This window comes from Canis aureus, chromosome 1 (genome assembly GCF_053574225.1).
Source record: "Canis aureus isolate CA01 chromosome 1, VMU_Caureus_v.1.0, whole genome shotgun sequence".
NCBI lineage: Eukaryota > Metazoa > Chordata > Mammalia > Carnivora > Canidae > Canis > Canis aureus.
Window position 1 is genome coordinate 17967400 of NC_135611.1, and position 12676 is coordinate 17980075.

At 50.5% G+C, this 12676-nt stretch overlaps 1 protein-coding gene across 7 annotated transcripts in view; it reads left to right on the top strand.

The window, feature by feature from the left end:
• ALPK2 (alpha kinase 2) overlaps positions 1-7469 on the top strand; it is a 136333-nt gene extending 128864 nt beyond the window's left edge. For 6 of the 7 annotated variants that reach the window (XM_077891665.1, XM_077891644.1, XM_077891656.1 and 3 more), the window contains one exon: positions 3588-7469. In XM_077891665.1, coding sequence (XP_077747791.1) covers positions 3588-3816 — 229 coding nt within the window. In that variant the 3' untranslated portion in view covers positions 3817-7469. The remainder of the gene's footprint in view (positions 1-3587) is intronic. The other variant, XM_077891692.1, reaches the window with a different exon arrangement.
• The last annotated feature ends 5207 nt before the right edge of the window (positions 7470-12676 follow it).

The window sequence follows — 12676 nt, forward strand, 5'->3', positions numbered from 1 at the left end:
TTCTGGAGAACCAGGAGAGAGAATGTGCCCCATGCCTCTCTCCAGGCTTCCCAAGGTCATTCCCAGCCTGTCATCATGTGATCTTTCTCCCTGTGTATCAGTATCTTTTCTCCCCTTCTTGCACAGACACCAGTAATATTGGGTTAAGGACCTACTCTACTCCAGCTTCACCTCATTTTAATTACATCTATAAGACATCGACACTATTTCCAAATAAGGATATGTTCTGAGGTTCCAGGAAGGATATGCCTCTTGGAAGGGACACCGTTCGCCCTAGTACATCCGTCTAACAAACACAACAGAGATGAGTGCAGTGGGGATAATGCTGGTGAGATGTCAGGCTCCTTGAGATTCACCGTCTACTCCTGATGGTGGCAGATGGCACAATGGCATGCCAGGTGGACCACAGGCAGTGTGTTGCCCATTGCTTGATGTTCCAGGAGAGCTTTGTGTCCTTGGAAACACTCTGGGTTAATTGATCGAGAAATACAAAGGATGTTGCCCTCTTTTCCTTTAAGGCATCAGCTATGGCTGTGAGTCTGAGAAAATAAGAAATCATGACAGAAACCCAGCATCCCTGACTGAGACCAAAACCAAACTGAGAAAGGAGAAGGATATTTTTTTTAAGATTTCATTTATTTATTTTGAGAGAGAGCATACACAAGAGGAGAGGGGGAGAGAGAGAATCTGAAGCAGACTCTGTACTGAGCGGGGAGGGGGGCCCAACGTGGGGTTGGAGCTCATGACCATGAGATCCCAACCTGAGCCTAAACCAAGAGTCGGACACTAAACCAACTGAGCCACCCAGGTGCCCCAGAGAAAGATTTTTAATTCTGTAGATGCTAGGTAGCCAGAAAAGTTCTACAGGTAAGGGACGGAAGTTCGTTATTATGTGACATGCTAAGCTGAGAGTCCAAAATTAGACCCAGAGAGAAAGAGAAATTCAGAAATGCGATCTGGGGACCCTCTGGGCCAAGGTGAAGCAGCTCAGGATGGAGCTGGTTCCATTTGTTTCCTTGACCTTTGCTGAGGAGCCTCCTCTGGACAGGTCTGTCAGGACTCAGGTAGTGTCCTGGGAGAGATCACAGTCTGTGCAGAGATGTGAGGCATTCCCTGAATTCTGAGAAGCGGATGTAGTTTCCTAAAGATGCAGGGAAGAGGTTGGAGATATTTCTTCTCGTGGTGAAGACAGGGTTAGGGAAGGCTTCACAGAAATGCCCTCGAGCTGGGGGCTGAGAGAGGGGCTCTTAGGTCAAGCAAAGCAGCCATCCTTCTAGGGCCTCAGCAAGCCCACGGCCATCCATAGTAAAAATCAGCCCAATCTGAGTCCCTGCTGCCCTACTCTGGCTTTCCATGAGGACTCTAAAGAAGGAGGGACGTAGAGGAAAAGAAGGGACCAGATTTCTGGAAAGAGGCCTGGGCTCTCAGAGGCTAGTCAAGAGGGCAGACCCTGCTGGGCTGCGCAAAAGTCCTGCCCCTTTGTCTACACTCGGCCTATTCCATTCCAGAGCTTGGGTACCACTATATAAGGGCTCACTTGTTACCTGGCATCGCATACTCGGCCACCAGGCAGGGCTTACAAAGTGACTCTCAAATTTTCTGAGAGGTCCCAGTGTGAATTAGTGATTTTCCTCTGCAGAGACTGGATGTTGTCTGAATGTTTAGAAGCCTCCAGGCAGCCTGAGACACGTGACCAGGACGTGTTTCCAGGGCCTTTAGACAGGGAGGCTGTCCCTGCCCGTGACCTTCCTAGTTTGCATGAGGAGCGAGGCCTCCCTCCAGCAGAAGGATGGGGTTGGGCTTTCCATCAGGTCTGACAAACTCAGGCCCAGGGGGCCTTGCATCCTGGCTGCATCCTGCTGGGAAGCACTTGGGGACCAGAGAGATGCAGTGGGGCTGACATTTCAGCCTTTCTCTAGTGTCCTACAGAAGATAGAGATGTAAAGGTGATGCGGCTGGCAGTGGGATTTTTTTCTACGCTGCTGGATTCAACTCCTGTCTCGAGCTGACTTTTTCTTCAATGAGGGAGCTTGGCTTTTAGAAACCGAGTCATTTTTCACAAGCAAATGGCCTGTGGGCTCCCGGGGGTAGAGCGTTCCCTCGCAGGGAAGAGGAGGAGGGAGCAGGGGGGATTTGTAACAAACTTGTCCAGATAGAGCTGCTGCCTGATGCTCTGGCCCCAGAGATGAAAGGAACCTTTAACTCCCTTAACTGCTCCCCTAGCAGCTTTAAGTCCTTTAACTCCCCTAACAGAGCTGATTTCATAGGGAAAAGCACATAGTCCTGGTCCCCGTTCATTCCAGGTTCGTTCATCTTTGTGGTTTCTACCAGCAAATGGAAGAGGCCGGACTTCTCGTTGGTCCTATTAATCAGACGTGGCCAGAGCTCTCTCTCACCCAGCAGGGCCAGTTTCATGGGCTTGCTAACTGTGTGGTGCGACGGGACCTGCACTCCAAAGGGCCCTGGGCTTCATTGAATGAATGCATGCTCCACTGTTGTCTCAAAAGTCTTCATAATTTTTGAACAAGGAACCCTTGGTTTCATTTTGTACAGGACCCTACAAATTGTGCCGGCCCCATTCTGTGTGCCGGGCTCACCCCCGCTCCCCCATTTATACCTCCCTCATTCTCCCTCACCCTTCAGTCTTGGCTTCAATATCCCTTCCACGGGATGGGATGTTATAATATTGATCATTTAATAACTTGGCCAATGTTCATTGAGTCTGTACTGCATGTCATGCACTGAGCTAGGTGGTCTATGTGGATTTTCTCATTTCATCCTCACAACAACCCATCAAACAGCTTTCTTGATGGGTGGGGAGATTGAGGGCCTTGTCCCCTCAAGGAGGACACTAACCTTCTATGATCGGGATGAGAAAAAACAGTCATTTAGAGTTTGAGTATTCAGTGTCCCCACCCAAAGGAGCAACCCCTCAGACTACTCCGAAGCAGGTCAGCATAGCCCCTTCTAGAGCCCACCAGTGACAAAGGCCCAGATTCTTCTCCTGCTGGGGAGCAGAGGGGGTGGTGACACAGGACCGAGATCTTCTCTAGAAGATGACTCAGGGGGCTGCATCCTCACTCGGCTCTTGTACTAACTTGCTTTGTTTTCTGGGCTGCTGCCAGAGTCTCTGGGCCTACATTCCTCTAACTATGAATTGAAAGGTCTAACCTAAATAATTTCTTCCAGCCCCAGAGAGTTGTAGAATCTTTTATTCAGAACTTCTGGGTGGGATGGGATCGCTCTCAGACCACCGAGAGATCTAATTTTTTATTAAGATGGTCCAGCACTAGTCCCCATGATTAAACATAAAAGGGCAATGATATTTTGTTTTATTGGAACCATAAGCATCTAGAACACTTGTGTAATCGCAGGCCGTTGGCCCGTCCTGTGCATGCCAGTGGGTCTTTGCCTTTGCTTAGTCCAACAGGGTTTGTTTTTCCTGTCAATAGCTGTGGCAAACATTGGGCCGTTCCTGCCTAGAGTGGGAATCAATATATTTTCCATGTACCATTAGTGTCCCCGTTAAAACTGGTGAAGTGTCCTGTTTTTAAAAAAAGTATGTGTCCTTCTACCCAAACTCGCAGGTACAAAGGATTTAAAGGCAACTGTTCTATGACCTTCATCGATCAGTTTAAAGCACTACACCAGTGTAACAAGTATTGTAAAATGCTGGGGCTGAAATCCCTTCAAAACAACAGCCAGAAACAGAAGAAGCCGGGTGTCAGCAAAAGCAAAACTCAGCCAAACTCCACAACCACAAAGAAGTTGGCGTCCGGGACCCCAGCAGAGAAGAGAAGCTCGCATCCCCTGTGAACCAAGGGCCGCCGGCTAGCAGCACAGTCTTGTGGGCGGAAATCTGGAAACACCCAAGAAGAGGACACTAGCCTGCCCAGCGGTGTGACAATCCGACAATCCGATTTCCAGCTGCTTCCAAACCCATCACCTGCTATCTTCCCTGAAATGACTTGGGGGGCAGGACTCGTGACCAGACGTCTAGAGAGACAGAGTCGGCTGTCACTCCCGAAAGACAGTCCATCTTTGTGCCCAGCTTTACCGACTTCGCGTTGTCTATGTGTGTGTTTTTGCACGTGGCTGTGTTGTCCAGGACTCAGTGCTGAGCAGGGTCTGTCCAGGGCCCAGGCCCTCCCCGCCCCCCGTCCCTAACCTGGGCACTCCCAGCCGCATCCAGCTGCTGTATCAACAGAAAATATGAATTCCTCCGCTGGGTCAGGTCGTCACGCTAGTGCTGAGTGTGCCCCTTGCTGCCACAGGCGGCCTCTAAGACATAAGGCCATTTCCTTCGTTATCACACATGTGGCTACAGCTCTCTGTTTAATTAAATTCACATTTAAACAAAATGGGTGAGATGAGTAGATTGGCACAGACGCTTGCTCTTTGGCATCTGTGCCCCAGGTCACGTTCCCCCAGGTTCAGTAACTTGGTAATACCCTCCTCGTCCTCCGTTTACTGGAGCAGGACATAGGTGCATCCGTGTTTCCTCCCCGCTCCTGCATCACGGCTTCGCTCTGGGGAGCCAGGCCTGAGCCCACCGGGTAGCACCAGGGGATGGTGCACAGCCTGGGGCGCGCGCCCCAGCTCATGGGGACCCCACGTCCCACAGGGTCTCCTTCCCTGCCAGTGGGGATCCCACCCGGCTGTAGGGCAGAAGGGCCTACCAGTTGACACCAGGCAAGAAGAAATGACAGAAAGACAGCTCAGGGATGGGATTGTGCACCCCAAGCTGAGAATGTCTGCCCCCCGCACCCCGATTGGTTGCACAGGTTGTCGAATTAACAGATTATTTTTGAGAGCAGTTTTGGGCTTACAGAAAAACGAGTGGCAAGTAGAGGGTCCCCGTAGGCTCCCTCTCCCCCACTCCCTTGTTTGGCCCTATTACTCTCATCATGCATCAGTGGGCCACGTTTACCACGCTTGAGGAGCAAGTGTAATACATTGTGATTAACTGAAGTCCAGGGTTTACATTAGGGCTCACTCTTCCGGCTGTACACTCCCTGGGTCCTGGCACACACGGAAGGATGTCCATCCACTGCTGCAGCGTCATGCAGAGCGGCTCCTCCGCCCTCCCGACCGCCTGTGCCCCACCGATTCATCTTCCCTCCGCCCCCCACCCCAATCTCCAGTAGCCACTGGTCTTTTAGGGTCCCTGTAGTTTCACTTTTTCCAGAATGTTGTAGACAGTAGTTGGAATCCAGAGCATGCAGCCTTCTTAGATGGTTGTTTTTGAAGATGATTTTATCTCCTCCCTGACCCTGCCGTTGGGTCACCTCTAAGCTGCGTGACCAACGCTGCTCAAAAAAGTGCACACGGGTCACCCGGGATCTTGTGAAAATGCAGGTTCTCACTCAATACGTGTGGGGTGGGGCCTAAGACTCTGCATTTCTAGCACACTCCCAAGGGCTCTCCACCCTGGCCAGGGACCCCACTCAGAGAGGGTGTCTACACCACAGGGCCCCAAAATGTTGAAGGGAGCGCTGGACCTCCTAGAATTCCAACCACAGTCCCCTGGAGGAGCACCAGCTACTTCTTAGCAGCTTGACCACAGGGAGGTGCTGGCTCCGGGCCTGGCGAGCACCCCATGGGCCAGTGCGGCCTCCACAGAAGACTCCTGGCTTCTGCTCTAAAATACTGTTCTTGGGCACAAGCTTTGGATTAAAAAAAAAAAAAATACATGAGATTTTTGTTTTGAAAAGGGATTTGGAGAAAATCCTTCCACCAGTCACATCTCATGTTTTCAGACAATCTGCCATCTCCAGCCATCCCTCTGAAGTGATTCCCTGGCTACAGATCCTAAAATGCTCATTTTTGTATGAGTCAGCCTGCAGCCTGCTTTCCCCAAAGAGATCCTACAGGTGCATTTAGCCACGGAGTTCTAGAAGGTTCTACAACAGCAGAAGGGCACAGGGCGCATTTTGATCAGAATGAGTGTATGCATATATATGCACATATCGACTTAGTGGTGTGACCAGAGCCCTCTCAACAGACCAGGATACTTCCTTTAGTGATCATTTAGAATTATAAACATAATATCGGGGGGCTCCTAGGGGACTCAGTCGGTTAAGCGTCTGCCTTCAGCTCAGGTCATGATCTCAGGGTGCTGGGATGGAGCCCCACATGAGGCACCCTTGGCTCAGCGGGGAGCCTGCTTCTCCCTCTCCCTCTGCTGCTGTTCCCCCTGCTTGTGCTGTCTCTGTCAAATAAATAAAATATATATTTTAAAAGATTTTATTTATTTATTCATGAGAGACACACACAGAGAGAGAGGCAGAGACCCAAGCAGAGGGAGAAGCAGGCTCCCTATGGGGAGCCCGATGTGGGACTGGATCCTGGGTCTCCAGGACCACACCCTGGTGGAAGGCGATGCTAAACCGCTGAGCCACCTGGGCTGCCCAATAAACAAAATCTTAAAAAAAAAAAACAAAAAACCCACACATCACATCAACACAAGCAATAAAAAATAAAAAATTACAGTAAGGTACAAAATGAAAGGTCAAAGTCCCCCTGTAACCCTCTTCCCCTCTGGCTGGCTTTGAAGTTTCATCTGGACGATTGAAGGGAAAGCTTTTCTACTCCCAGATTTTGCATTTCACAGTCAGCCCACGGGTAGCTCTCTTGGATGGAGCTGTCCTTTCCTCCTTCCTAGATTTTTTTCTTTCAAAGAGTCATTATTGTTTAGTATAATCTGATCTCATCTGTCTGAAAATATTGGGAGGACCAGGGATGGAAGGGGCGCCCAGGGAGCCCGCGGTGGGGTTTGTCCCAGCCAGGGCTCCCATGGATGGCCTTTGTGGGGCCGCGTGGCCGTCTGTCCACCACCCAAAGCCTGACCTTCTGTTTGAGATGATAGGCTGCTTCCCTTGCACGAACACGGTAAGTGTGCAGCGGGCTCCCATACAGCAAAGATACCGTCCTGGGCTCTCACAAGTACCCAACCTGCTTGCCTGCTTAGGTCTGTTTGTAACACGTTCAGTTTCCATGATTTTCCTGCCTGTCTTCCTAAGTGGGTAAGCTGAGGCACTGAGCTGGGCCAGCCTCGTGGGCCCAGCCGGCGACTCTGCCCCCGAGGCCCTCAGGCTGCTCATACACGTTGAGTGTCTCCATTTCCCAGAGGGCCCGACCGTGGACCTCTGCGACGGGCAGAGGACAAAAATAAATGAACGTCTCATTGAAACGGGCTCATGTTTTCAACAGCAGGTTTTATCACTAATGAGAATGGCAGAGCCGATGCCCTCTTGCCAATGGGCATCATGTCCTGGAGGGGGGCTCGTTGTGGATGTGCGGACGGCTGGCTTGTGGTAATATTTCACGTTACCTTAGTGTGCTGGCACCTCCCCAGCCAACGTTTCTGATAAAGCCCCAGGTTAGTGAAGGATTGCAATAGATTCATGGTAAAAAGAATGCAAAAATAAAATAATAAAATAAAATAAAATAAAAAATAAAAATAAAAAGAATGCCAAAAGAAGCAACAATTATTTTCTAATTATAAAGTACTCGCTTGTCTAAGTATCTTTAGTGTTTTGTGTGTGTGTTGGGCATGTGTTCAGCTGGCTGCAGACGCGGGGAGCCGGCCGCAGCCTGGTTCGGCTTGCTCGCTTCCTGGAGGTTCTGCTGCACTGGACCATGTGTGCGAAAGTGAACAGATTGGCATTTCTCCCCCACTTGGATCTGCAGATGCCACTTGGGCTCAAATAGTTTAAAAAAAAAAATTGAAGAGACACCAAAACCCCTCTGCCTCCCAGCACAGGGTGTGTTTTCCAACTCTTTGCTGGAGCAGCTTTGAAATCCTCTGAGAGCCTGGCTGCACTAAAACTGTTTTGTAAGAGCCTTCAGCCCGACGGATGCCACACTCCTCTGCGTGCTCACGTGAGCACAGGCTTCACTTTTGTGATGCAATGAACAAATATCGACAAGTACTCACTGTAGCACCAGATCAAGAATTTTTAATGGTTCCAGATAGAAATCATAGCCCTAAATGGTTCCAGATAGAAATCATAGCCCTAAATGGTTCCAGATAGAAATCATCTCAGAGGCTTTTTTTCCTTTTTTTTTTTTTTTTTAAGATTTATTTATTTTCGAGAGAGAGAGAGAGAGAGAGAGAGAGCATGAGCCGGAGGGGCAGAGAGAGAAGGAGAGAGAACCTCAAGCAGACCCCGAGCTGAGCACCGAGCCTGACACGGGGCTCAATCACACCACCCTGAGATCCCAACCTGAGCCGAAACTGAGAGTCGGATGCTTAACCAACTGAGCCACTCAGATGCCCCCCAACTCCAGGCTTCCCCCCCCCAAAAAAGCCACATGTTGTTGATCAGAGTTGACCCAGAAAAGCCAGTCTGTCCACTTCCATTTTAGGGAAGGAAGTTTCCATCTTAGTATCAGAAGCAGTTTGAAGGATCTCACCTCTATCTTCCTCTCCATCCCTTCACTTCCTCTTTCCCTATGTCCAGGAGGAATGAGAAGACAGTGGCTCCTTCCCACCGGAAGCTGCCCTTGGTACTCTCTCTGGGGGCTGTGTCAGTCTCCTGCCATAACAAGGGGCCACAGGTTGGTGGCTTCCGTAGCAGAAGCTTATGGTCTCCTAGTTCTGGAGTCCTGAGTCCTAGCTCCCGGCATTGGCAGGGCCACAATCCCACATGGAGCCAGGGAAGGCTCTGCTCCAGCTGCCCTGCTGGCTTCCCCGCCACACCAAGACTCGGGGCTTCCTGTGTAAGTGGTGCTCTCCCCACGTGCACATCTGTGTCTGAATTTCTCCCTCTAATCAGGACACCAGTCCTACTGGATGAGGACCCACCCTGGTGTCCTCATTTTAATTGGGTTCAGATCCTATTTTCAAATAAGGTCACACCCTAAGGTCTTGTGAGTTAGGACTTCAACGTATAAGTTTTAGGGGAGACAATTCAACCCATACAGCGTCCCTATCTTTCACACCCTCATTCCAGGCTGCTCATTCAGGCTAGGAGGCCAGGCCAGAGGAAACCAGCCTGGTGCACGTACTGCCCGCTAAGGGCCTCCCTGACCTCACGGTGGGCATCAGCCCCCAGGATCTGTCCCTGTTCTCTTGAAGCCCACCCAAACCTCTCGCCCTCAGCAATCCCAGGGAAAGATCTTCATTTGGGTGCCTCAGTTTCCTCTCCTAGAATCTTAGAGAAATATCTTCCCTTCTCAAAATCGCCGCCTGTAGCCACAGCTGCCACTGAATCCCGGGGCCAGCACAGGGGCATCTAGAAGGGATGGGAGCGAAAACGCCAAGGTGGGCTATGGTTTGGAATCAGTGAGCAGCCAGAGGACATCAAGGGGGGGTTTGCTTAGTTAGGAGGTGGGGGTCACACCATGGGAGGGCCGGGGCAGGCAGCAGGGGAGTCTCAAACCTGGTCCAGCCAACACGGGAACACTTGGCTTGCTCCCACACCTGCTGCTTCCAGTCTCCTTCAGCTCAGACAATGGAGGCCCCACCCCTCCTGCTGCTCAGGCCCCTGACCTGGCAGTAATTCTCGTCTCCTCTCTCTCCCTCATGCACCTCTCCTCATCCACCCCCGAATGCCCTTCCTTCCCTCTAAGTGTATCCAGTACTGGCTCCACCCCCATCTCCTTGGCCCAAGGCCCCATTGTCACCCATCTGGCTTTCCTGAGTAGCCTCGATTCTCCTACGTCCAGCAGAGCAACCAGAGTGATCCCATTAAAACCAGTATTCTGGGATCCCTGGGTGGCTCAGCGGTTTAGCACTTGCCTTCAGCTCAGAGCATGGCCTTGGGGTCTCGGGATCTAGTCCTGCATCGGACTCCCTGCATGGAGCCTGCTTCTCCCTCTGCCTATGTCTCTGCCTCGCTCTGTGTGTCTCTCATGAATAAATAAATAAAATCTTAAAAAAAAAAACAACAGTATTCTAAGATGCTGTCTTCTTAGGACCCTCTGCCACTCCAGTAGCTCCCACTCCAGTAGCTCCCATGTCCTTCAGAGGAAAGGTCCAGGTCATTACAGAGGCTGGTGAGACCCCATACAATCCCCCCATACCTGTCTCACTTCATCTCACCACTTGTTCACAGGGGTCCAGCAACCCTCAGGCCCTTTGCACTGGCTGTTCCCTCTGTCTGGAATGTTCCGCACCAGATATCCACCACCTTCTTCAGGTCTTTGCTCAGCAGTGCCCTTCCCACAGAGTCCTTCCCCCACCACTTGCTCCCCCTGCCTGATTCCATTATCCCCTCCAGGACTTTATTGCTACAATTCTTATCACCATGTGACATAATATACATTTTACTTGTTTTAAACTGGTCTGTCTTCCTCACACCAGAATATACATTTCCATAGGGCAGGATTTTTTTTCTGGTTTATTCATTGCTGCATCCTAGTATCTAGAAGATGCCTGGCACATAGAAGACGCCCCCCCCCCACTTTTCTTTTTAAAGATTTTATTTATTTATTTGACAGAGAGAGAGAGAGAAAGCAAGCACAAGCAAGGGGAAGGGGCAGAGGCAGAGGGAGAAGCGAACTCCCTGCTGTAAGGAGCCAGATTCAGGGCTCCATCCCATAGGATCATGACCTGAGCTGAAAGCAGATACTTAACTGACTGAGCCACCCAAATGCCCCAGAAGACCCTTTGATAAACATTTGCTCACCGTGTGAGTATCTCCGACTCATGGATGCTGGTGTTCTCCTCTGACAGAGGGCAGGGCGTCCTTTCTTATGTCAATTTGATGGGCTAAAGTCTCTAGCTTCCTTTGATAGCTTGGCATGAGACTGTCAGAGCTGAAACACTTCCAAAGCAGGAAGGCCGCATGGGGAGCAGTAAGGCATCTGGTCTCTGGATCAAATAGATGAGGGTCCAGTCTCGGTCCCGACAATTAGTGGAAGAATGAGTTTGAAGAGTAATTTCACCTCACTGATCCCCAGCTTCCTTAACTGATAAATGACTATGATGATGCCTATCCTTCAGGGATGTGAAAATTAATTCATGTATAAAAAATAACTGGCCTAGAGGCACCTGAGGTGGCTCAGTGGTTGAGTGTCTGCCTTTGGCTCAGGGTGTGATCCACGGGCTCCCTGCATGGAGCCTGCTTCTCCCTCTGCCTGTGTCTCTGCCTCTCTCTCTCTCTCTCTGTGTCTCTCATGAATAAATAAATAAAATCTTAAAAAAAAATAACTGGCCCAGAGTAGCATTCAATAAACACGAATCATTATTAGAACTCCTAAGCTTTTATATCTATTTTTAGCTGAGAACAACTATTTATCTATAAATATCTTAGTCATAATAGAAAAATGAATTTTATAAATTATTTTACTATTCTCTAGGGGAAAAGAGTACAACAAAACATCACCTAAAATGACCTACAACTGGAAGTGAACTGTATTTTCCCCTTATTGATATTAAGAGGAAAATGAGAGGTCATCTTGTCAGACGATGGATTTATGTCATGGGATTTTTTCAGGGTTCAGTTTTCAAAAGTCATTTCACGCAGTCTCATCAGTCTCGCGCTGTCACCCCCTCCATTAACCCCAGCCACCCCGTCTCTAGGGGAGCTGGCAGTCGAAGTTCTGGTGACTCGGCTGCATGTGTCTTTGGGACGCCTGGGTGGCTCAGGGGTTGAGCGCCTGCCTTCAGCCCAGGGTGTGATCCTGGGGTCCTGGGATCAAGTCCCACATTGGGCTTCCTGCATGGAGCCTGCTTTTTCCTCTGCCTGTGTCTCTGCCTCTCTCTCACTGTATCTCTCATGAATAAACAAATAAAATCTTAAAAAAAAAAAAGAAGAAGAAGCCTCACTTCCAAGCACCGAGGAGCCCTGGCTCTCTGGGAACAGTCCAGGGATTACCGACAAGCCGGCCGACTTTAGTTCTTGCTATTTTTAGATGAGCACAGCTTTGATCAATAGCTGTGTCAGCTCCTACTCTCTCTTTCATCTTCCTTCCTTCTGAAAGAGGTGAATGTTGAGCAGGGCAGAGAGGAGGTGATGGATCAGCAGAGAGAAGAAAGGAAGGGAGCCCACAGGGGGAGAGTCTCGAGAGCCAAGGTTCAGAGGCTGGGACGACAGCACCCTTGGGCGACCGCAGGCAGCCTTGGCTGGAAATGCAGGAGGCTGGGGGCATGGGGTGAGGCAAGGTCTTTGCAGACAGCTCTGCAATCTGGCCTTGTTTTGGAGGCTCAGCCAGGGACACAGCCTGCAGAGCTGGGACCCGGAGCGTGTACTGCTCGTCCAGGAAGGAGGCAGGAGAGGAGCCAGGAGGAGAACACCTACTGCATGAGGCTGTGGGTCAACACTCAGGGAAGGCCCTGTGACATCAGAAGGACCCCGTGTCCAGAAGAGCTCGGAGCAAGAGCAAGGAAGAAACCACACTAGGTTATTCAGTTCCAGCATCTGGAAACTTCCTTCTGCAGGCAGCTTCCCCAGGGCTCCACTGGGCAGGGCCAGTCCTCACACAGGTCACCTCGGCCCGTAAAGGAGAGCCAGAAGGGTAGCACCGGGGTGACAAGGGGAACTCCTGGTGGCCTCTGAATGTCCCCAGTGGGAGCCACTGTGTGCAGCTATTCCTCGGAATCAACAGCCCACAGGGAAGTTCACCCTTGATGATGGATTCCCGGGTGCTGCTGTGACCCTGCAGGAGGCCGTCCCCTTGTGTCATGCTGTGTACTCACAGGTCTTGCTAACAGTGCCTGTAATACGGT